Source organism: Squalius cephalus (genome assembly GCF_949319135.1).
Source record: "Squalius cephalus genome assembly, chromosome: 8".
Taxonomy (NCBI): domain Eukaryota; kingdom Metazoa; phylum Chordata; class Actinopteri; order Cypriniformes; family Leuciscidae; genus Squalius; species Squalius cephalus.
This window is the reverse complement of record NC_137129.1, coordinates 15178132-15203864: the sequence shown is the minus strand read 5'-3', so window position 1 is coordinate 15203864 and position 25733 is coordinate 15178132. Positions and strand designations below refer to the sequence as shown.

The following is a 25733-nucleotide window of genomic DNA, read 5'->3' as shown; positions in this document are numbered from 1 at the left end:
CATATTCATATTTCTTCAAACATTCATATTTCTTCAAAATAACTTCCCCTCCATCTAGCAGCATCATCTCTCAGATGTTTACTGGTGTGAGGGCGGGGCAACCTGTCACTCACATGAGATCACAGCAAAAGCAAACCACAACCATCCAGTCATTTCCCGATAGACCTTTTTTTTTTCTTGTTTGAGAAGCTGTTTTACTCACATATACATCACAATAGTGAAGAAAAAACGATGACACATTCCGTTTCTTAAACATAGTGGCTGTGTTTACACCCATGGCCTCTGTAGTTACATTACAAGAAAACTGTTCACTAACCATGTTTTGGGACATCCATACATGGTACTTATGAAATACCTTTGAGCACCACTTAAAGGGATAGTTCACCCAAAAAAGAAAATTCTGTCATTAATTACTCACCCTCATGTCGTTCCAAACCCATAAGACTTTCGTTCATCTTCAGAACACAAATTAATGTTTTTTTGAAGAAATCTGAGAGCTTTCTGTCCCTCCGTTGACAGCTATGCTAAGCTATGACGGCTAACTACCACTTTGATGCATCAAAAAGTTCAAAAAGAGCTTGTAAAACTAATCCATACGAATTGAGAAAATTTTCTGAAGAGAAATGATTGATTTATATGATGAACAGATTGAATTTAGGTTTTTATTTATTTTGCTAGAACAAAAACATAAACAGAGGCTAGCGCGTGTGCTGCGCGTAATACACGAGAATGAACCTAATTGGTTCTTGCACGTCAAGCGAACATGCTTGAACTTTCGCTTACCACAACTGATGTAAAATTTGATGAATGTTTATGTGAATAAAAGCCTAAATTCAATATGTTCATCTTAAAGTTATCATGTCCCTTCAGAAAATTTGGACTAAACTGCTCAATTCATATGGATTAGTTTTACGAATATGGATCTTTTTATGAACTTTTTGAAGCAGTCAGTTTCGTAGCTGTCAATGGAGGAGCAGAAATCTCTCAGATTTAATCAAAAAAGACCTTGATTTGTGTTCCGAAGATGAACGAAATACTTACGGATTTGGAATGACATGAGGGTGAGTAATGACAGAATTTTTATTTTGGGGTGAACTAACTCTAGTATAGGTACTTGGGCTGCACTTTATTTTATAGTCCTGTTTCGCATGAACATACTTGGTACTTATTGTAGTAATGACACTAACTGGGTAATAACTAGTACTAAACCTACCCCTAAACCTACATTAAGCCATATAGTTACCTTACATTACTCAGTACTTTTGTGGGTAAGTACACTGTAAGTACATTGAAAGTGCACATACTGTTAAATAAAATGCAACAAGTCCTTGAATACTGTAATCACTTAGTAATAGTATCTATTGATCATGTGCTACATGACTGTACCATGGTACCAACACAGTATTTTAGCCACTGTCTTCAAAAACATTTTATACAAGATAAAAATGATTCATGATCTTTACTCATACACTTTTAATTTATTATAGTTTTACAGAAGTAAATATTGATTTATGTATGTACATTTATTTATGATATTTATATTTCATTCTATAACTTAGTAGTTATTATTATTAGGTGTGTACTTGTCACCAGTTTTTAAATGATAAAGCCATGATGAAATAAAGGCTTTTTAACTTTTTTCAACACTATTCGAGTGCCTTGGAATATCCTTCTTCTTTTTTTTTTTTTTTAACTTATTGGTTCTACTTTGTCATTGTCAGTGGCCTGCATGTAATTATGCGGACTTTAGGACCCAGCATCTGCACGCTTCCAGTCGTCCATGGCTTTGTATGTTTACAGTGAGAATTGTATGGCAGGAATTTTCTAACATCAAATATTTAAACATAATTTGCATCGATACAAAGGTCCCAATGGAGACAGAGATCCTGTGACACAGGTAAGCCACCAAGTAACTCACTCGGCTTCTAATCATTGTTTTATCATGTACAGAATCACACTTTTTAAAAGCAAAACGGCGGCGGCTAACGTTACTATGTTTCGTTAGTTTATTTTATTTGAACGACTCACGTGTTTGTTTTAATAAACTGTCGCTGCAGTCTATAAGCTTACTCACTCACTCACATCGATGAATTGTGGGCTGTTCTTCAACAACTTCAAAAGAGTGTTAAAAGTTTCGCGGCGAACTAAAAGTTTATAAAATAAACGTTGAAATGATATATAATAAAGTTACTTATATACACATATAACGTATATGATCAAAGATTAACTCAATGAATGTCGTCGAGGCGTTCTGTCTATTAATATCACAAACTATTGCATTGCAGTTAATCCAGTTCTGTCGTGCTGTTCATTTCAAACTCGGTCATGAAATAATTACCAGCTATTCATCTTTTGGTAGTTTAAAATACTCTTTTTTCGTGGTTGTGCAAGTTTTCCTTTTAACTTGGACATCTTTAACGCGGTGGATTCGAGCTTTATTTGTGCCACTCAATGACAAAAGGCCTTTATATTAAAGTTCCCTTTCAAACGTACTATAGTAACCATAGTTTCAGTTACACAGTTACATTAATCTAGTAGCTACAATAAAACTGTCAGCAAATTATATAAGTTGATTTTGAAGCTCGAGGCCTAACTAAGTTTAGCTGCTTTATTTTCTGTAAATTTTCTGTGATGTTTATATTTTTTTTTAACATTGTTACCAACATTTGCATCATAGGGCTATCTGAATAGTTTAAAACTCATATTTTTGTGTTTTTGCAATTTTCTAACAATAAACATTAGATATTATAAAGTGTAAATTATATAAATTATATATAACCTAGCCTATATGGTTGGTACCCCAAAGTGCACTATAGTTACCATGGTAAATAAGGGGCAACAGAATGTCCAATACCAGCCAAAATTTGTAAACAATTGGTTGAATTTATGATTCTCATGATTGATTGAAAGTGACAAAAATAGGGGCTGTAGAATAATGATTGTGTCAACTTAAATAATTTAAACCCTTTTTGGTATTCGATAATAAATTGCTGAGCCATTTATCAACTAACAATGTTAAATCCAATGTTGGACACCACAAGAGCTGCTCGAAACTTTTTCTTTCATGAATAAAATTTTCGATTGCTTTCCCATAAACAATGACAATCAATTACGACAGCAACATAAAAACTCAAACACACAAAATATTATCATACAAACATATGGATATACAAAATGAGAGTAAGGGGAGCTGCATGAAACACACACAAGTAAATAGAGTTGCTCAAAACGTAAAAAATGCTACTCCGGTCTAGTGTTATTTCCACTGTTGGAAATCACATAGAAGGGCTGCCTGCTCTAAAGTAACTAATGCAGCATCGCAGTCAATGACAATGGAAAAATGCATCAGACAGGGGTACATTGGCAGATAATCTATTATTGACCGTGGTTAATGTAACACCCACCCTGTGGATGCTTCGCTTTGTCACATGAATAGCTCGACAGAATGACTCACTTCCTCTTCTCCATCAAACAGAAGCTTGGGTGTCAAATGCAGCCTCGACAAGTGCTTTTTTTCTGGGTGTTTTTTTTTAATGTTCCGCTACAGCAGTGCAGCTGTGGAATTAGTTACTGAGTGTTCTATTGTTTGTTATGATGACTTGACAAATCACCAAGGAGCATCTATCTATCTATCTATCTATCTATCTATCTATCTATCTATCTATCTATCTATCTATCTATCTATCTATCTATCTATCTATCTATCTATCTATCTATCTATCTATCTCTGTCTGTCTGTCTGTCTGTCTGTTCGTCTCTAAAGCATACTTTAAACTTGAACCTTTAAACTTAAAGTTTTTCAAATTATTTTAATTTGTTTTAATTTGATTATTTTAATCAAATTATGTTTTGTGTGATGTGTGTTTCAGTGATTTGGATGGAGTCCTCACGGAGCACAGGGGGTCACTCCCGCGAGTACAAGTTGGTGATGTTAGGAGAGGGTGGTGTGGGTAAAAGTGGTAAGTAACGTAGTTCTCTCCCCCTCTCTCATCTTCTCTCTCTCTGTTCGTCTTTCTTTCTTTCTTTCTTTCTTTCTTTCTTTCTTTCTTTCTTTCTTTCTTTCTTTTTTTCTTTCTTTCTTTCTTTCTTTCTTTCTTTCTTTCTTTCTTTCTTTCTTTCTTTCTTTCTTTCTTTCTTTCTTTCTGTCTTTCCAAAATCAAGACAAATTTATTTCTAAAGTGCTTTTCACAACACACACAATACATGTTTTGAAGCAGCTTTACATAAATGTATACTGTTATGTCTATGTAATGCATTAAAGTGATTGTAAAAATTTTTTTTTGTCATCACTTACTCACCCTCAAGTTGTTCCAAACCTGTATGAGTTTCTTCTGTTGAACACAAAATAAGATAGGCTATTTAAAAGAATGTTGGTAACCAGACAGTTGACAGTAAACATTGACTTCCATAGTATGTTTGATTACCAACATCCTTCAAAATATAATTTTTTTGTGTGTTCAGCAGAAGAAAGAAACTCATACAGGTTTGAGGTTTGAACAACTTGAGGAAAAGTAAATGATGACAGAATTTTGAACTATCCCTTAAATGCTTTTAATGCTTTTAAGTGTTGTCTCTGTATAGAAATATTTTTAGAAATAATTTCTACATTGTGATTTCTTTCCTTACTGAGCTTGAAAATTACTCATATTTTGTTAAATAGTTTGGTCAAATAGCCCACCTCTAAGTAGCTTAAATAGGGAGCTACTAGAAAGTCACTTGATAATGCTTAAATCCGCCAGTGATCAAGTCAGAGGTGACTGTGGCAAGGAATGACATTTTGATTGTAGTGGCAGAAAAAAATCTCTCCCCCACTTTATTCCATCTATCCCCCTTAATTTTTAAAAACTTTCCTCTGTAAGAAATTATATTGTTTTCATAAAGGATATGTATAGGCTACTGTGTGTTTAGGAACATATTGAAGCCAGGGACACACTAAGCCGACGATCGGGCATCATGCAATGCCTGAGCGTCGACCGACGACATAGTTTTTTCAGTGTGTTGCGCACCATTGGCTCTATTCGGATGCCGTCGTTTTTTTTTGGGCCGTTTCAACATGTAGAATCGGCGTCAGGCCGTCGGTGAGAGAGAGAGAACTCTGATTGGCTGTTCAGTTTAGCGAATGAGTCAGTCCACGAGAATAAGAGCAAAAATTATGAAAGCGAGCACAGAAGTCATGACGGCACAGACATCTTACCTGAGCATTCCACTGCATGAATATTTTCAAAATAACAATAGCAGTGATCAGCATGATTGATATTCAAAGCGGTAAGTAAGTGCTGCTTTGTTTATGGTTTGTATACCTGCAGTCTTAGATTTGCTTTCCCTTTTTGAATGGCGAATATATCTGCTTAAACAGAGTTACCTTCTTCACACGCAGGCATAGAACGCGCATGCTAGCTGACAGTCGCCTGTAGTCCTTTCGGTGTGTTCAAGCACAGATTTTTCCCCGACACGAGGCGACAACACAATTGACTTTCAAGCGCTAGTTCTTTGGTGTCGGTTTGGTCTCCCTACCTTTTGGAGCAAAATTAAAATTTTGAAAAACTTTTTAAAGCACTATGAAATATCCATTATGTTATAGATGTGTTTTTTTTCTGTGTCAATTTTGTGGAGGCTCTCAAAAGCATAACATTTTTCATTGTCTACTTCAGTGGGCGATGACTTTGATTTAGTCTGCCAAGATATATATATCACCAAACGGTGGGGTGGGGGGTTGGATGTGAAGCTTATCTTCATTTCTAATTGGTCTTTTTGTTTTAATTATTTTTTGCACATACAAAAAGACCTGAACCGGAAGCGATGCAACCTGTCTTAGAGACTATGGAAGTATGTTGCACATAACCCCCATTTGTCACGGTTCTGCAAGAGAGAGAAAGAGAGAGGACCCAGAGGCAGAATGAGCAGTGATGTTTTATTGACAAGATTGTAAACAGGGCACTACAAGGAGAGTGAGGCGTGACAGTTCAAACAGTAGGGCAGGGCAGATGACACAATGAGAGGCAGGGAGGATGACGACTGAGACCAGTCCTGGCTGGGTGACAACAGGCTTGAGGACTGCAGAGGAAGAGGCAGCACCAGGTGGGATGATGTTGAGGAAGACGAGGCAAGAACACAAGGAACCAGAGGCTTAATGATCTCTTCAATGTAGCACCAGTCTTACTGCCAGGCAGAGGCTCACAGAACCAGAGGCTTGACACTTGAAAATCAGACTGCTACCCCAGTCTAGCTGCCAGAGAGTGAGGGTCAGTGGCCAGGAAATGGAAAAACAAGACAAGACACAACAAGATAAAGCAAGACAAGAGAGAAGATAAATGAAACAAGAGGCAAACTAAAACCTGATGTAAATAACCTTGGCTAGATAAACAAAATTAAATAAAAAGAAAACTATAAATAAATAATTGGAACTTGCAAACAAAGAATAAAACAAAAGAACAAACTTGCAGGAAACTAGATACTGGGTGTGAAAATCACGTGACCAATGTCGTCCGAAGCTTCGTTTCACACACACCCATGTGACTGCTTCGAAATCGGATTCAAAAATGCGCGACACAGGGTGTGCCCTCGTGGTATGTTAAGGTGTATTTCGTTGTATTGAACTGAGTTTATTGTTGCAGTATAAAATATTCCCATTCCACTGTGACTGCATTTCTTAAAGCAGTGTCACTGTCATTTAGATACATACTCCCACTGTTTCAAAGGACTGCACTGGTCCCAGTTCAAAACATTTTAAGCACTACCCTGTCCCCAAGCATCAGTAATTCTAAAGAACACTTCTTACAATGATCATTAAGCACAAAGCCGCTATAAACCTTGCCCATCTGGGCTACAATACATTGTTGGTCTGTAGTAGGCTACAGATTTACGATAATCATGTGAAAGTGTGTGTGTGTGCCTTTGTGTGTATGCACCTGCATTTTAATTACTTCCTCTATTCATGAGTTTTGTTTGTTTACAAACAGGAAAAATTTCCACATCCACAATACAAAATTTGTTCTTTATTGTTCTGAGTTACCTAGTATATGCATTGGAACCGATTGTTGTCATGTATTTAATATATTGAGACATTCATTTATTCATCCATCCATTCATTCATTCATTTTTGCTTCTAAGATGAATGCGTTGGTCGGTTTTGAAACATTTTGGACACAGCGCTTTCCTTCACTTTCACCAGCTGAGGTCCTTGTCGAGCTCTGATTTGAAAAGCTTTGAGCAATGAACCTTTGTCCGATGCAATTGTGTTGAATGCTTTGCTGGTGCAGAAAGCTTCACTTCGCCATCGCTACAAAATAGCAACAAGGATACACTAGAACTAGAAACAATCAAATACACAACTAGAACAAGAGCATAGATAAACTGCAGACACATGCAAGCGAACAGGAACACACCATAGGACACAAAACGAACCAGCAAAGATATGAAGGAAAGAAACACATAGGGAGCAGAGCACATGAGAAACAGGTACACACAATCAAGCAAATGAGGACTAGACAAGGACTAAACAAGGGGGTGTGGTAACGGGAAACAAGGAGGCGGGAAGACACACAAACACACACTTTCATACAGGAGCATATGGCCAACACAAACAAAGACAAAGCTATGTGCTCAGGCACAAGACAAATAAGGAAACATTAAACAGTGACAAAACAGACAAGACTGTTAGGGCAGGACCCTGACACCATTTCTTCTTAAATAGTTTGGGCTTCTCTGGACTACTGTCTGTGACATCACAGTTCATAATAGGGTTTGGGACTGTATGCAAAGATGGCAGATTTGAAGCTGAGCAACTGACCACTGGGAATGCTAATCCATACCTCTCTTCAGATATTATGGACCTCTTTGGTCAGACTGATTGAAATGCTCAAACAAAAAGCAATGTTGAAAGTGCTGCAAAATCACAATTTTCACACTTTTTGGGGAAATCAAGTGGCTTGCTTATAATTGTCTACAGGGCTTGACATTAACACCCGCCAACCGCTGGTGGATTTCAGTAAAGGCGTGTAACGCAGTCACTTCTACTTGCCACTTTGGTGGGTTGAATTATATATAATATATATATATATATTTTCAATTGTAGTCTTTTAAAAAGGCATCTGAAATAATAAACTAAGTGCATGTACTGTTGTCAAAAATATAGTTTTTTCGATACATGACTGAAATATCTGAAATGCAAGTTCCAATACTCATTTTCCGCAGAATAGATACACGATACCAGCTGCGCTTTCTCATCTCTCTCATCTCTCTGACAGCGAGATGACACTTAAACCCGCCTCCCCTCACTCACGCGTTTCATTTGCTCCGGATCAAAATTGTTGGTGTTACAGGGCTTGAATTTCGTGCACGCACATAAAGCAGCCTCTCAGTACTAAGTTGAGTTATTTTTTTCGCAGCTTATTGCACTTAAACAGTCAATTACACACAAAATAATGTCAAAATGCCGGTCTTGGCGAGTATTCACGTAAACTCAGTCAGTTGTGTTTTAAGAGAACGTAAACCGTTGAGAGAGATACATCATAATGGGTCTGTGCGTCAGGTCTTAAAGTGACAGCAGCCTAATATACCTGCTGCCAAATAATGAGAGAATATTCAAAATATCTGTTGTCAGTTTTTCCCCATGGTACCGATGTCAAAATTGTGGCCAGTGAAAATGCTGAGTGGCTAGTAACTCACTAGAAACAGTGGCTGGTGAGAAAAAAATAAGTTAATGTCTAGCCCTGATTATGATCATAATTTAAAATAATGGAAATTCTGAAAAAAATGAAACATTTTCATACAATTTCTTCCTTTGAATTTAACATGAAATGTTTTTGTGCGATTGACCCTTGTGTCTAATTTCTTCATGCTCTTTGATTGGGATATTTTCCTCCGTTCTCTTTCACTGCAGCCCATTATTGTGGTCAGACAGTAGGCTGGGTTACAGTTGTAGACATACAGTCCCTGGCAGCCAGACAATAAAAGTGTGGGTGTTGGCTCAGTGCTTCAGTCTGGTCGTTATGAAGGCGCAGGTGCTTAGCAACTTCCTTCGCCTCCAGGAGTCTGTTGCCTAGGAGATGAGCAGTAGGTCACCTGGTGAGGATGCATGAGCTTTGCTCTCCTTGTTTGAGAGTGCACTGCTGAAGGTTCTTTAGGGTGACTGATACTCTCTCTTTATATCGCTGTCTCCATGGGAACAGAGCAGAGAGCGCATACAGAGCAAATACATGCCGACAGCAGGGTGTGTTTGCTCCGCATGAGGGAGGAGGAGGAGGAGATGTTTACACTCCTCTTGTTGTATTTCATGATACCACAATTGTGTAAGAACTCTGCTTTTCTCTTTCTCTTTGTCTCATAGCCATCATCATGCAGTTCATAAGTCACAGATTTCCAGAGGATCATGACCCTACTATTGGTGAGGAAATATCTAACGTCGTCTTAAAGGAGAACTCCGGTCAATTTTAACATTGAGCTCATTTTTTTGTACATTTGGAGTGCTGTCAATACAGAGAACAACGACAAAAATCGGTGTTGCCTACACCGTGTTATTCTCTTTTTAAAATTTGCACCCTGTTGACTTCAATGGGGCAAGTTTTAAACCTGCTTTTAGCCTCTTAACATCCTTGATGTGTCATTACAAGTGCACAGGTCATGTGAGTGATTCCTTCAGAGTGAACACGGGTGAATCTGACTGCAGTAGATGTGAAAGATATGAATAAAAATGATATTTATTTAGCCAGCGCTCATACCTGTATTTACATCCTGTTTTCGGTCAAAGTCCATAGTAATCGATTGTCGAGTTCACGCGCATTGGTGTAGTACCTATGATCATGCGCGTGAACTCGACAATCGATTACTATGGACTTTGACCGAAAATTTTAAAAAGAGGATAACACGGTGTAGGCAACACCGATTTTTGTCGTTGTTCTCTGTATTGACAGCACTCCAAATGTAAAAAAAAATGAGCTCAATGTTAAAATTGACCGGAGTTTTCCTTTAACTTAACAGTTAATTATTATATTACATTTCATATTGATATTGTGTTACATTTTTGTGACCTCACTGGTATAGATGAGCAAAGTATTTTCAGAAAGAATTACAGTGAATTCAGGATGACTGTCAAAAAGTGGCCCAGTGAGTCTTAGCCTAGATGAATGACATATTTAAACCGTACATAAACCGTTCAAAAGTTTGGGGTCGGTAAGATTTTTTTACATTTTGGAAATATCTAATGCTCACCAAGGCAGCATTAATCGCACACTTATCATGGAATTAAGCATTCACTATTTATCTTTCTAACACGTTCATTTTGTCATCATTTGCTATATCCATCAAAATTTCTATATCCATCAAAGTAAACCATTAGATTGAAGGGTGATTCTCACAAAACTGTGTTTTCTGCAAGTTTTTTTAGGTGTCTTTCCAAAAAAGGGCACCTGGAGACTCCAACATGACACCAAATAACCAAATGATAGAAGGAGTCCAAATAGCCTATTCATAAATTTATGCACACCAAAGCACCCATGAAAAAAAAAAAACATTACAGAGAAAAAAAAACTTTTCAGAATTCACAGTATAGTATGTGTGCAATGCAACAGCAAAGAGCTTGTTTACATTTTAGACAAGTCAGGTTGCGATATCGAACAGAACCACATGGTGATGTCAAATAAAAACCTAAACCATCCGCCTTGACCTGATAGCATATGCAGTACATGGATCCATTCCGAATGACTAAACACAGCAGCATACACATGACAAATCAAAACATTATACTGAATGTGTGTGGAAACAACGTGAATGTACTGAAATGTGTCGGTGCATAAATACAATGTGCGATGAAAACTTAGTACAGAAGAAAAATTGAAATTAAGAAAAGAATAGAAATAGTTTAGAATAAAAAAATGTCCTCCTACCAAAGTCACAGGTGTTTGCGCCATTGTAGATGCTCAGTGTGATAAACTCCTGACTTCTAAGATCATGTAACTGCGTGACATAAATTACATTCAGTAATTTATTTGCAGAAAATTATTTTAACGCATCAAGGATGTTGAATGAATCACATGCGTTAACGTTGACAACCTTAATATATGTACAGTATATATATATATATATATATATATATATTTACTAAATGTACCTATTTGAGTTTTTTTTTCAGTTGAGCTGTTTAATGTTGTTGCGATCTCTCATCAACCATTGCATTATGTTCATGCATGTGTTTTTACTGTTTTTAGAGGATGCCTATAAAACACAGATCCGCATTGATGATGAGCCAGCAAACCTGGACATCTTGGACACAGCAGGACAGGTAGGAGGGAGGGGTGTTGTGATAAAGATGAGCACATGGAAAACAAAACAAGAATCAGACAGACAGTGAATGCAACAACCTCTGTTGTAAAGTTTAGTGAAGTCAAGTCATCTTAAAACTCTATTTTGCAGACTATAAGAGGGTCGTTCTCCTTCAACAATATGTCTCACTTCCCTTTTCTGTTTTCGTCTTTGCGGCCGTCACTTCACAAGACACACACAGGCACAATGTTTCTCTCTGAGTCAGCTGCTTTTTCCTCATTGGATCACTCAGCACTATTATAAAATACATTAGTCATCTCATCACGTGTTTAATGAAATTTTGCCTACAGTATAATAATCTAGTTTACGGTTCAATTGGTAACATTGCTGAAACATTCAAGGAATGTTTCATAATGCATATGTGGCGTAATGTCAATTAAGTCCGAAATTTTGACCTATACTAATCACTTGGTTAAAATAAAAAATAAATCCTTGCTTACAGGCATGCACTATGAGGCCAAAAGTATAGACACAAGACTTAAGGCCCGTTCACACCAAGGACGATAACTATAAAGATAACGAAAATATGTAGTTAAAAAAATCATTTTCAATATTAAAGAATAGCAGAGTTCATACCACTGCTATAACAACAACGGCACAGAGAAACGATATCGTTGGAATCACTTACAGAACAATTTTATCCAGCTTATGAACGATATAAACATTGACAGCCAATCAGAATCCATCCTGCTGTAACAAGCATTCGCTTAGAATAAACAGAGCGATATCAGCAGCTGGTGTGGATGCTAATATAGTTATCATTCTTGGTGTGTATGGGCTTTAGATGTGAGATTATGTGGCAACATGAGACTAATGTATGGAATTCCAAAGCTGACATAATAAATACATAAATAAATATATATATACGAAAATATATACAAAAATAAATGAGTATTTATTCTTTTATTTCCTAATATGTATACATTTATTTATTTCCACATTTATTTATAGATTGATTTATTTCTACATTTCTTTGTCCGTATGTCTAAAATGGCTTGGCACTCATGAACAGAAACAACATCTTCAACAGATCTGATAACAGATATTTCGACACAGAAGCATGTACATGTGAAATTATCCACTATAGAAATAAATAAATGTAGACATAAATACAAATATACATAAATAAATATGAAAAAAACCCAAAAAACAATTATACATAAATGTGGTATAAATACTTTTTTTTTTTTTTTTTTGACATTTCTTTGTATATTTATTTATCTATATATTTGTGTATTTTTGTTTTTTACATTTCTTCGTATATTTACTATGTATTTTACTATGTATTTATCTATTATTATGTCGGCTTTGGAATTTCATACTAATGTGGTAAAATTGCCTAATAAGCTCTGTGTCAAGTTATATATAATCTTTCAACTCCTGTCATCAGTGCTTGAAGTGGGCTGCACTTCTTAACCCTCGGGAGTGCTGGCACTTTTTTACCCATTTCAAGCACTGCCTTTCATGACAATGTAAATCCAGTGAATTCCATTATTTTAATGATATGTACAAACATACAAGACAGTGACTTTTTAAAGAAAATTCCACAGGAATTACATCGATAAAATGTAACCAGATGTTCACCTGCCTATGACAGAGTTTCCTGTTCAAATAGCTCTAATAATTCATATTTTTGTAAAGGAAAATTTACCATATAAAGCCTAATAATAATAAATACATTAATTATATCTCATATTGGGAGATATTTATTTTATATATTTATTATATGAAAAATATATAAAATGTATTATTTTATATATTTATTATATGAACATATATTTATTTTATGAAAGTATCTCATTGATTTACATTACAAGCTATCTGAATTTCATCTTACTTTTTGGCCAAATAAATATCAGCAACTGCAGCAAACTGCATGTTAGAGCCTCTGAGCTCCATATTCTCACTGTATCATACTATATGTTGATGTATGATGTATCAAATACTCAAAGAAAAACAATATGACCAAACTTTTCTTTTAACATGCTTTTAGGGATGTCCCGATACCACTTTTTCACTTCCGATACCGATGCCGCAGCTTTGGCTATTTGCCGATACCGATATCAATCCGATATTTTTATTTTATTCTTGAACTAATACTAATAATAATAAAATATAATGGAAGCACTTTGCTCAATTAGCCACATAAAAACATCTCACTCAAATGGAGAACAAATACTTCTCCAGTATATAGTCCACAACAACAGTTGATAATGAAAGACTGCCAGCCTTTATTCAAAAGACCTTGAGATATGTTTGGTAACCTGAATGAATTTAAAATTAATTTGCTATATTTCAGATCAATGTATTTGTTTCCTTAAAATTTTAATTAACTTTAACTTTATTCTCATCTGAATTATAAATAATTTATTTCTGTATAAAATAATACTACTTTTAAAAACACATTTGATTTTCTTTTTTATTCAATGTAGAATGTGTAACTTAAAAATAAACAGATTAGTGCTCTGTTTTAGGACAAGAAATGAAAACCAATGCAATATGATGAATGTCCAAAAGATGAGATCATTTTTGCTTTTAAACAGCGTGTGTGTGTGTGTGTGTGTGTGTGTGTGTGTGTGTGTGTGTGTGTGTGTGATTTTGGTTGGGTGACAGTTACAGTTTGACAAGAGTTTACAGTTTGACAAAAGCACAATGTTGTGTTTTACACAAATATAAGTAGGCTAAACACTTTTTGCAGTTTTAATGATGTCCTAGGCTGTATGAAAATGACGGAGTATGTTTTTATGTTTCCACTGTTCGATCGCGCCCGTGCCTCTCTCTCTCTCTGACACACACACACACACACACTCCAGCATTGCAATCTTGACATCGCAGCCTGTTCATTTTGCTGCGTTCACACCAAACGCGAATAGAACGTCAAATTTGCGTCTATCGCGTCTAGTTCGATGCTTGAACAGTTTGAATCCATTCGCGCGTCCAAAGCGAATAGGACGCGCCGCGTGCGTATAATGATAAAGTGAGCGTTTGAAGCGATGTAGACGCGCGTTCAGAGCTAAGGCGGGCTACAGATTAGGTGTCCCTAAAGAACCCGCATATGCGCGTATCTAACAGTAACATTAGTTCCGTATTACATTAATGTGCACGCGAGACTTATTTATTTTTATACCGTGTATTCTCTGTGTAAATCCATGCACCGAACGTACGTTCAGTACGAATACGTACCGTTCCACCCCTAATGGGTATCGGATCATAGGTATCGGATAATTTTTTTTCTCCCCTCCGATATCCGATCTAGCATTTTGGGCCAGTATCGGCACGATAACGATGCCGTGGATCGGATCGGATCGGGACATCCCTACATGCTTTTATATATTTTGTCTTATATAGAGGTTCAACAAACGGTTCCATTTATATAAAAAAAGAAGACTTTTCTTATGTTAGGTTTACAGGGTTAATATGAGATTAATCTAATTAATATTAGATGTATTTACCCAATAGACTTCCATTGTAAATGAATAACTATAAACATGATTTTTGTTGGTTTACAACTTGAGGGAGGAGTTGAAACTGTCTGTGGTAATCAACAACATGCCATACATGCTCTTGACGGAGCTGCATTGATTGATGCATTGATCTTCGGATTAATATTTCTGTAATTTATCAACTGATGTTGTCATATTCATGGGTAGGTGGATGGACAAGGCCTCATGTATTTGTCTTAAACCAGGCGGAGTTCACAGCGATGCGTGATCAGTACATGCGAGCAGGAGAAGGTTTCATCATCTCGTACTCCATCACGGATCGCCGCAGTTTCCAGGAGGCACGGCACTTTAAGCAGCTGATCTACCGTGTGAGACGCACCGTGGACACCCCCGTCGTACTGGTGGGAAACAAGTCTGACCTGGTCCATCTCAGACAGGTGAGAAAATTCACTGGAAACCCCTGTACCTATAGAAATAAAAGCTCTTAATGAACTACACTATGGTTGCATGACTTCAAAGTCACTCTCTTTCAGTCTTCATTTCAAAACATTTTCCCTGAAAGTGTGAATTGGAATATAACAAGAGCGTGATTATAAACACAACGAGGCTGTAAAAAGCGGACTAGCGAGTAAATGAGTTTAAGCTGTTCAACGTGATGATGTTTAATGTCCCAGACAACCTCTTTAGTCCCATCTGGACATTTGATAGCAACTGTCTTTTTCAAGACAAGTACAATCACAAAGGGATATTACAGATGTATTTTATGTTGTAGAATTAAACATTAAAAAAATATTGCGCTTGTGTTAACCACATTCCTTATTTCAGACATTTAACAAAAACAAAAAAAAAACTCATTGACTTCAAGATGATGAAACTGGAAGTGCTAAAATCATTTACAGGTTTTGGCCAACAAAAAAAAACTAGTGGGAGCTTTTCTTATCCAGCTGGAACTACCCATTTATGAGGAGCAATTTAAACTGTTCCACCAGTGCTTAGTATTGGATTATTGTATTTTGACTAGGACTTTAATCTTTTTAATTTTTAAGTCATCTTTCAAAGTCATTGCACTGAAGGTAATTTTTCTGTTGTCAGCTCCATCCATGTTCTTTCTTTCTGTTTATGATGTCTCCATTGCCTGCCAGAGGGAAGAATCCCTAATGCACAATGCTGCCACCTCCATGCTTCACTGTAGGGATGATGTGTCATTGTGATGTGCTCTGTTTAATATGCGCCAAACACAGTCTAGCATTGTGCTGTATGAGAAGAACACAGAATCTTCCTTGCCTTCACATGCCTTTGGGCAAACTCTGGCCAAGATACCATGAGTTCTTCACTCTTTCGTACTAGCATCTCTGTCATGGAAGACTGTAACTTCTAAAGAGTCGCTGTAGGCTTCTTGATGGCCTCTCTTACAAAGGTTCTTATTGGCTGTATACATGATTGGGTAACACTTTAGTTTAGGGTCCAATTCCCACTACTAACTAGTTTATTATCAGCATGCATATTACTAGGATATTGGCTGTTTGTTAGTACTTATAAAGCACATATTAATGCCTTATTCTGCACACTGAACAACCAATTCTAGAATCGCCACCACAGTGGTTGTGAGGGCGTTGCTGTGTGGTTGCTAGATAGTGGTTGAGAAAATTAACATGAACAGATTAATAAATGCTGTGAAAGTGTTTTATAGTACTCATATATTTTTGGGTAACACTTTATTTTACAGTGTCCTTGTTACATATGTTACATGTACTTACCATAGTAATAACAGTAATTTATGCATAATTACATGCAACTAACCCTCAAACAAACCCTAATCCTACCCTAACCCTAAAGTAAGTACATGTAGTTACTTAATATTACTCAGTACTTAAATATATAATTACACTGTAACAATGACACTTTAAAATAAAGTGTAACCTATTTTTGTACTTTTGTGTATAGTATATATAAACACTGTATACTACCTTTCAAAAGTTTAAGGTCAGTAAGATTTTTAAAAGAAATGAAGACATCAATAATGTTATAAAAGGTTTCTAAATGTTATAAAAAACAAATCAGAGTTTACACAAAAATACTAACCTGTATTCAACATTGTAATTAATACAAAATGTTGTTCAAATTAAGTTATTTAAAATAAAAATAAATAAATGTAATTACGATATCACAATATTACTGTTTTACTTTTTATCAAATAAATGCAGTCTTGGTGAGCAAAAGAGACTCTGAGCCCAAACTTTTGTCATATATAACTTTTATAAACTTTTTCATATATATTTACTATTGTTCTACATGTATTTATTTATTTTGTCCTTACACTTTCAGGTGTCTGTCGAAGAGGGCAAACAGTTGGCGAGAGAGTTCCAGTGCCCGTTTTTTGAGACCTCCGCAGCGTTCCGTTATTACATCGACGAGGTGTTTGCCGCACTGGTGCGTCAGATCCGCCAGCGTGAGGCCGAGATGGTGCGGGGAAGCGAGAGGAAAACCCGACGCAGCCATTCTTTCTGGAGTCGCCTTAAAGCCCCCTTCCATAAGAAACAGCAGTCCGAGCACTGAGAGAGCCGCAGAGAAGGGCATGTTCGAAAACCGTGGCCTTCCAGATGATGGTTCTCTCACCTACAGCTGTATTAGTCCCACCTCTTTCAGATGGTTTGGGAACTGTATTTATAGTTCATATTTGATTGTTTGCAATGATGCACTCCCAATCATTTTGGTTAGACTACAACCCTCACTGTGCAGGACACACTCACTTTGCAGGATTTACTGATATTAGAGATTAAGAAAGAAATATTAAACTTGACAGTAGTTTTTTTTTTTTTCTTTTCTTTTTTTAGACAGCATTATACTTTGTGAAAGTGAATGTCAGGGGGAATGTTGTACCTCATTTTAACTGATGGGAATGTAAGAAACAGGGCATGGAAGGATTTGCCACACGTGTTTTGAAAAGACTGAAGTGAAGAGAGGTAAGGTCATGTCAGAGATTTGCTTGCAGGAAAGTATGAAGGTCAAATGAGTTTAAGAGAGCAAAGAGCATGTGCAGAGTAGAAAGAAAGAGCGAAGTGTGTGCAGAGGTTGGTAAATAGGCCAGGGTTTATGGTAGAAATATTAATCTGCCAGTATATTGAGTACTGTAAACCAATCCTTTAACATGGCTGTAGTTCTGTTAGATGCATTTAAAAAAAAAAAAATCTGTAGTTTTAAAATTAAAATGAGGGTTTGATTTGAACTCTTATTTATAGCTTTTCAAAAACTACATCTCACAATAACATGGGTCACATTTTAAATGTATAAAAAAATAAACTAAAAACTACTTTTTTTTTTTAAGTAGCCTGTTTAAGATCATTAAGAACTGTTTAAGATCATTTAGACCATTGGTTGCATTGTGAAAATATTTTCATTATAATTGGAAGCACATTTCCCTCCCAATTCTCATTAACTTAATGTGCCGGGATGTTTTATTTTTGAGTTTATAGCTCTCATTATTATCAGTGGAGATTCGTATTAGATTCTCATTACTGTAATACAGTAATATTGTACAATTTAAATATAGATTTCATTCATATTACAGTAACGAGAATTTTTTTTTTGCATTATGGGTAATGCAAACTTAAAAGGGGGAATTGCTTTATTGTCATAAAAATAATGTCACAATTCAAAAATGCTTCTAAAAAGCCATAATCATGAATCAAAATATAATTTATTATCTGAAATATGACTTGGACATGTTCTTGAAGGTTCTGTGAGATTCGGTGCGTTTGATGGGAACTGAGCTGCATGATGTAGCTGCAAAATACACTGTATGAATGACTTTGTGAAATCTTGCTGAGCAAAATTCAGGTCCACTTTTAAGCACATTAACAAAATTACTAACTTGATTACGATGGAAAGCAAAATTGTTTCCTTTTTACACAGGGTAATTTTTATTCCAGTGGTTTCTGTAGTCAATGTCGGAAATTAAACACCTTAATGTGGCTTATGAAGGTGAGTCCTTATCTGGATTTCCTCGTTCACATGCTGTGCACTTACTACGCATCAAATTTGAATGGTATGTCTGTTCATTTTGGCATTTCATGGAAAATTCATGTTAATACTTTTTTTTTGTGATTATTAGATTTTATTTTTCATTTTTAACCAGAATGTTTTTTACAATATTTTCCTTTATTTATTGTCATCTGAGATTCTCAAATAAAAATCACTTTACCAATCTATTAAAGAGTCTGATTATTATTATTATTTCTTCTTGTTATAGTTGTGGTCTTTAATTTTAAATCTATACCTTTTAATTTTGGCGACCCCTGGTGTCTATTCGCCAGAAACTGACAGTGAATTCATAAAGCTTTTGTTTTGCATAGCTTAACTTTTCGTTTAATATTAAAGTTATCTAGTTTAATACAAAATAAATAGACAGTTTACCGGTTAATTTCTTGCCATCTCTGACATATTTACCCCATTTGTCAAAATGCGACTCACCGTGTTATTCGAGGACAAGTGCATGAAGCGATTTCAAGCCAAACGCGAACGGCGTGTCCCTCATCAGCTGCCGTTCACGGACGAACTGTCAAAGCGACGAAAACATCAAGTGCAACAGAGCAAGTATGCAACATACTTCCAGCACCAGACTGCTCTTAGAAGTACGTATTGTCTGAAAACATCAAGGATCTTTACGGTCAGATTGGTTAACCTGTATCTGGCGCCGTGAATATCAGTGAATACGCGCGTGAAGGACGCACAGGCCCAGTGTGTGCACGATGGAGTCATGGGTGAGATTCAGCTCGCAGAGTCAAGCCAAAGAACGCGTGTTCAGGTACACAAACACTCTGCATGCATGCTTTAATGTTTACAGCACTACCACTACATGTACCTACTACATGCTTCCTTGACATCCTTTTCAGATACTTGAAAGTGCTGCATTGGAAGTTGGAGTCTATTACTGTTTTCACCATCTACCTAACAATTAGTAAAACTAACAACAAAGCACAGTGATATTCACATGTTTTTGGTTATGGTATTGTGCCTTCCATGTAAATATGGTATATGGATATAAAACTCATTCAATTCAAATTTGTGTACATGTGTACTGTAATTATACTATAAAAGCATTGTTTACAAAGAAAGAACGAAAATATCACCAAGCAACCGGGCATTTGAGCGCAGACGCCATATGGTTCTTGCTCAAATTGGGGTCTCGGGCCCCAGGGGGTCCACAAAAAAGTTCAGTAAAAAAATTATACAAAAACTGATAATAATAATAATAAAAAAAATATATTTTAGATGTCTTTGCAGTGCAATTAAACATTGAAGTACTGAGTAACAACATGTACTTACCATTGGGTTTGGTTTAGGGTTAGTTGCATGTAATTATGCATAAATATGTGTAACATATGTTACAAGGACACTGTAAAATAAAGTGTTACCTAAAACTAAATAATTATTACAAAATAGGTCCTCTTTAATGCATCACCTAGCCGTCCTGAGCATCAGTCAATGTTTTCACCTTTTTAATAGTTATGTATGAATCCCTCAATTGTCCTCAGGGTGCAAAGATGGATCTAGCAATCATACAGTCACTTATAGGAAAGGGTTCAAATATACAGAAGATTGTAGAAAACCAATGAATGTGCGGGACTTGAAGGATTTTTCGATAGAACGGTGCTAACTGTTTAACTGCTCAGGAAAAACAAGGGACTCATGAACAACTATCACAAAAAAAACCAAAAAAAAAAAAAACAGTCATGGATCATCCAGGTAAAAACTAACAGTATTTAGATTCAAGGGTATTTACACTTTTGAACAGGGTCATTTGTGTAAATTCAGCTATTATTTTGTCTTGTGGACTATATTTTGACATCTGTTATATAAAACAGCTTAAAATATTATTAGCATCTTGCATATTCTGCAAGGGTAGCTATGTAAACTTATGATCAGAACTGTATTTGTATACTTCCCTCACAAAGGGAAAATCATTTTTAGGGGTCCATTGCATCAAAAAGTTTGAAAACCCCTGATCTAATGCAAAGATATTCAGACATTAGTAAGGATGTAACTGTCCAAATGAATGTTGGTGCAGTGTAAATGCTCATTTTCAATAACTGATTGTGTCTGAACAGGGCTGCCCAGTACGCCTGCACACTGCTGGGTTACACGCTGCAGAGAGGAGGAGCCAGAGCAGAGCTGCTCAGCACCATTAAACAGCTGGAAGCCCACATGAGCCTGACCAGAAAATGTACGTTTGAGCTCTTCTGCCAGAGGCAGTGGACAGAAGAATGGGGGTTGGGCACAACTGGCTTTTGATAAGAGAATTTGAATTGACAGGATGCTGGATTGGAATGGCAGGGGTGGAATTTACTGAATTGCAATTGAAAGAAATTCAGCTCAATCACAAGTTTTCATAAGAGAAAGTGCAAGTTTGCTGTAAAATATAATTAATAACATAATTAACCCTGAGAGACACAGCATAGCAGAATAGCAGCGTTTGTAAAAAGCATTTAAATAATACCCAATTTTTTATTAAATATGGGTAAAAACTACACATAACAGTAACTGACACTCAGAAGTGTATTACAATGGTTTGCATATTACAGTAACTCATTATCAAATTTATCTATTTGCAATAGAAAAAAAAGTAATTGACATTGTATGTATGCGTGCATGTATGTATGCATGCATGTGTGTATGCATTCTTGTATGTATGCATGTGTGTATGTATGTATGTGTATTAATGAAATTTTACATCACTAAATACCCAGCATTGCAATTTTGCATAATTTTTTTCTACATTAAAACCCCAATGTAATTTTTGCCTAAATGAAATATAGCTAATATCTTCCTAAATATATTAAAGTCTCTGAGGGTTAATTTAGACTTATTATGCCTACTAATACTAATAGTAATAAAGTGGTTTCATAAAGTGTCCCCTGTTGGCTAATGCCTTTTCACTCACAGAATCTAGTTATGTTAATATGGCTCAGTGTTTGATTGATGCAGTCTGTCCGTGTGTTTGTCTCAGTGATGCGGTTAGGGAACTCCGCTGAAGCTCTGGAAGCAGCGAAACGCTCTGTGCATCTGTCCGACTGCGTGCTGCGTCTCTGCATCACAGTGGCCCATCTCAACAGAGCTATGTATTTTGCCTGTGATAATGTACTGTGGGCCGGCAAAACAGGACTGCTGCCCGAACTGGACCAAAACAAATGGAGCCAGAGGTCGTTTAGGTGAGTGCTAGTTTCATATGTTTTCATTGCAAAATTAACTTTTTAAACTATTTCCTATTATTAAAAAATAAATAGTTAAATATATATATATATATATATATATATATATATATATATATATATATATATATATATATATATATATTATATTATATATATATATATATATATATATATATATATATATATATATATTTTTTTTTTTTAATATATATATATACACTGTATATGTATGTATGTGTGTGCGTAATTTTAGTGTTTAGTGTTATTTTAGTGTTGATATACTGTTATAGATTTTATTAATATTTTGAATTAGTTTTTAGTTGTATATTTTCTGTTTTCATTTGAATTTTATTTAGTTTTAAGGTCCTTGCACACTGAGTACGAAATGCGCGTCCGAAATTTTCGCACGTTAAAAAAATAAATACTTACACACTGCTTCTGAAGCTTTCGTCCGTCATACATTTTTTTTGGATCAGGTTCGATTTTCTGCGTTTTTCGCATCAATAGCAAGCATTTTGAGAGGTGTTTTGACAATTCAGAGCCACCGTTGACGCATTATAAACTTAATATTAAGAATATAAATATATTTATATATATATATATTTTTTTTTTTATATATATATATATATATATATATAAGTTTATTTAGATAATTAAGTTTCATTATATGATTATATATATAATCATTCTTTTTTTCTAAGTTTAGTTTAAGTTTAAGTTTATTTTATATACATTTACGAAAATGTTTTTAATGCTTTTAGTTTTATTTAACGATAATAATCGTTACACACACACACATTAAATTAGGCTTTGCGTGTGAAAATTTGATTAACTTCTGTGAATTTGCATCACCCTGTTTTACTAAAATATATGGTGATGGCTGGATATTTAATTATTTTGAGCACGGTGCGAAATGTTTTTATTTTTATTGTTTAATTTCATAACCTGACTTTCTCTCACTTCCTGTAAACAGATACTATTTGTTCGCCCTCATCCTCAATTTAACCCGAGACGCGTATGAAATCCGTCTGCTGATGGAGAGAGAGTCCCGCGGCAGTTCAGCTAAAAGCTTTAACTCCAGTCCGTCTTCCCTCGCGCCGACCCCAGAGAACGGAGAGTTCCCTTTAACCCCGTCTCCTTCCTCTGCGATGTCTCCCCTGCCTCCCCTCCCGATGCTCACGGCCAGGCTCAACAAGCAGTTCTGTCTCTTGATCACTGTGCTGCGCAACAACCCTCCGCTGCTCCTGGACCTCCTGAAGAACCTGTGTGACGTGTTCATACCGCTGGACCGGCTAGGTTTGTACCCCACGGGGTCGGGCTTTGTGGGAGCCTGTGGCCTCACGTCCTCTATCCTGTCCATTCTCACTATAGTTCACCCCTGGCTCAAACTCAAGCCCTGAGAGACACGTCACAACTACATATCCTGTTGCTTTGTTTCTAAAGAGAAGTTTAATTGCACATTCAAAACCGTTTTTTCTCTGTGTGGAAAGACTAAAAACAAGATCTGGCCTAATCTGATTAAAACAAACAAAAAAGCTTTGTTAAACAGTTATTAAAGTCTGTTTAAAGGAATGTAAGTCTGAAAATGTCCTAGTCTGTCACCATATAATGGTGTAGTTTTCAGTTCTAGTGTAGTTAAAGCACAGAACTACTAATGGTATGCTTACTATACTTACTATTCAGAATCATACCTTTCTCTTAAGGGTGAATCACATTAAGAAATGTCAAGGTCACGTTTCATCCCAAAATGAAAAATGTTTTTGATGAAATGAAAATGTATAAAAGTTTTATAAATTAAATCTAGTACAATAATACCATGACCTTTACAAATGTAAAGCAAAAAGCAAAAAAAAAAAAAAAAAAGAATAAAAAAAAAGTATTAACCTTGAGTAAGACTCATTTCCATGTTTTTTTTCCTTTAGATTTGTAAAAAACAAATTTGATTTGTTTCCTTTAGATTTTTTTTTATTTTTATTTTTTTTACAGTTCTCATGAAATTCACCCTAAATTACAGAGCTTAAAACATTTGCAAATCCTTTTGTGTCAAAAACTGTGCTTACCAAACATTATTGTACAATGATAAATCGGTTACGGTTAAAAAATATTGTTCTTTCTAAATCTGGATCTGTTTGAAGCTGTTTCTTGCTTTTCACTTCCTGCAGTTGTGAACCTCGGCATTTTGTTACCAAACTCATTTCAAAACTAGGAGTTTACTACTTTTTTTTGTTGCTGTGATTAACGAAATATCAACCAAAAAAGATTTGAAAATGATACAATAATTTAGGTTATTGCATAATTGTTCTTAACTGAATAAAAACTACATCACTGACACAGTGCTGTTATTTAGATTTTTTTTTTCTCAATTGTGAGCCTTGAGCCAGGAGCTTAAGTATATGTGACCTATGGACTATATTCTTTTAAACTTAACAATATTTTGAAACTTCCTATGCACCACTGAATGTCGACATGATGGAGCTGTGAATCTAACTTTTGAAATAAATAATGCCTTGAATTTTATTCTTCTCTACTCTGACTTTCCCCTAGTTTTCCCTGTGCATTAAATCTCAAACATTTTAAATATTTGATCGAATCAAAGTTCCTTCAACTTTCTGGCTAGAGTCAAAGCTGCTATTTGAAGCCCATCAATGATTAATCTGTTCTTGTGTGGAATCACTGCATTGCCGTTTCTTGCTATGCAGCATCTCACCACTAGAGGGAAACATAACTCAACATTTACTACCGGAAACATGAAATCGTTTCAGTAGGCAGCAGCCAGCTTTCTGACAAGAAAATAAGATAAATAAACCAAATAGCCGCGACCGAATAGGTTAAGAACTCAACTACTTTTAGTTAGAGAACACTGAGACGGTTTTGTTGATGTGAAATGATTAAGATAAGCATTGCTAAGTGTGAAAACATAGTCCTGAATTCATGAATTGCATAAAAATGTCCAAACTAAAACAATTTAAACTGAGTTTGAAACTGCTATAGTGTTTAATGTTGATCACATGTCCTTATGGAAGTTTGTAATTGATGTGTTTAATGGCACAGACTGAAAGCACTTTCCCTCCTGCTGTGAAAGCTGCGGTGGGGGTCTGTCCTCCTCCTACTCTCTCATTAGTTACATCACACTGATTCAGATGCTGTGTCACTCCCACATGGCTGCATTTTTGCATTACCCCCCAACCCTCTCGTTCTCTCTATCAGGATCAAAATCACTTTTAATTATCCAGAAGCCTACATGTTTGCTGCTATGCTGGGCAGCATGTAGATTCTCAGAGAGTTGGTGGAACAGTTATATGAAATGCGAGGTACACGTGTCTTGATTTTTGTGTTGATTTTGAGTGTTTTCAGTAGGAAGCTTATGACATAAATGATGACCAGGATGGGAAGGGGGTAAGAGTGGTCATCATAACCACCCACAGTCACCCACAACAGATGCTCTCTCGCTCTCTCGGTTTCTGTTTATATCTCATTCTACATCCTTGCTTATTAGGCTACACTCTTTATAGTTTTGTTTTTCTCTTTTTACTGGTACATAAACAGACCCTGTTTTTATTAAGTGTCTTTAACTCCTATATACTAACATTTAAATGAATCATATGATATAGTGCAAGTATTGTAAATGCCTGCATGTTATTACATCCACACTCTTAAAGTAATGTTCAAAAAAGTTTTTTTTTCTTCCAGTGATGCCATAGAAGAACCATTTTGATTTCTTCAAAGAACCATTCAGTGAACAGTTCTGAAAGAGGTAAAG

At 35.8% G+C, this 25733-nt stretch overlaps 2 protein-coding genes across 2 annotated transcripts; both read left to right on the top strand.

The window, feature by feature from the left end:
- Window positions 1–1699: 1699 nt before the first annotated feature.
- On the top strand, window positions 1700–18969 carry rit1 (Ras-like without CAAX 1). The gene is made up of 6 exons (XM_079879633.1): window positions 1700–1897; window positions 3870–3959; window positions 9329–9385; window positions 11205–11278; window positions 15008–15199; window positions 17088–18969. The coding sequence occupies exons 2-6, from the start codon at window positions 3878–3880 to the stop codon at window positions 17316–17318; spliced, it is 636 nt and encodes a 211-aa protein (XP_079735759.1). The 5' UTR covers window positions 1700–1897; window positions 3870–3877; the 3' UTR covers window positions 17319–18969.
- A 283-nt stretch (window positions 18970–19252) lies between these two features.
- pex11b (peroxisomal biogenesis factor 11 beta) lies at window positions 19253–24489 on the top strand. The gene is made up of 4 exons (XM_079879632.1): window positions 19253–19566; window positions 20870–20985; window positions 21769–21970; window positions 22947–24489. The coding sequence occupies exons 1-4, from the start codon at window positions 19511–19513 to the stop codon at window positions 23371–23373; spliced, it is 801 nt and encodes a 266-aa protein (XP_079735758.1). The 5' UTR covers window positions 19253–19510; the 3' UTR covers window positions 23374–24489.
- Window positions 24490–25733: the final 1244 nt, after the last annotated feature.

What these genes read in the sequence shown, in the direction of transcription:
- pex11b (XM_079879632.1), top strand. Translation starts at nt 19,511, where the DNA reads ATGGAGTCATGGGTGAGATTCAGCTCGCAGAGTCAAGCCAAAGAACGC. An exon ending in GCCAAAGAACGCGTGTTCAG is followed by an intron (nt 19,567 to 20,869) that starts GTACACAAACAC and finishes GTGTCTGAACAG; the next exon opens with GGCTGCCCAGTACGCCTGCA. An exon ending in TGGAGCCAGAGGTCGTTTAG is followed by an intron (nt 21,971 to 22,946) that starts GTGAGTGCTAGT and finishes TCCTGTAAACAG; the next exon opens with ATACTATTTGTTCGCCCTCA.
- rit1 (XM_079879633.1), top strand. Translation starts at nt 3,878, where the DNA reads ATGGAGTCCTCACGGAGCACAGGGGGTCACTCCCGCGAGTACAAGTTG. An exon ending in GGATCATGACCCTACTATTG is followed by an intron (nt 9,386 to 11,204) that starts GTGAGGAAATAT and finishes TACTGTTTTTAG; the next exon opens with AGGATGCCTATAAAACACAG. An exon ending in ACCTGGTCCATCTCAGACAG is followed by an intron (nt 15,200 to 17,087) that starts GTGAGAAAATTC and finishes TTACACTTTCAG; the next exon opens with GTGTCTGTCGAAGAGGGCAA.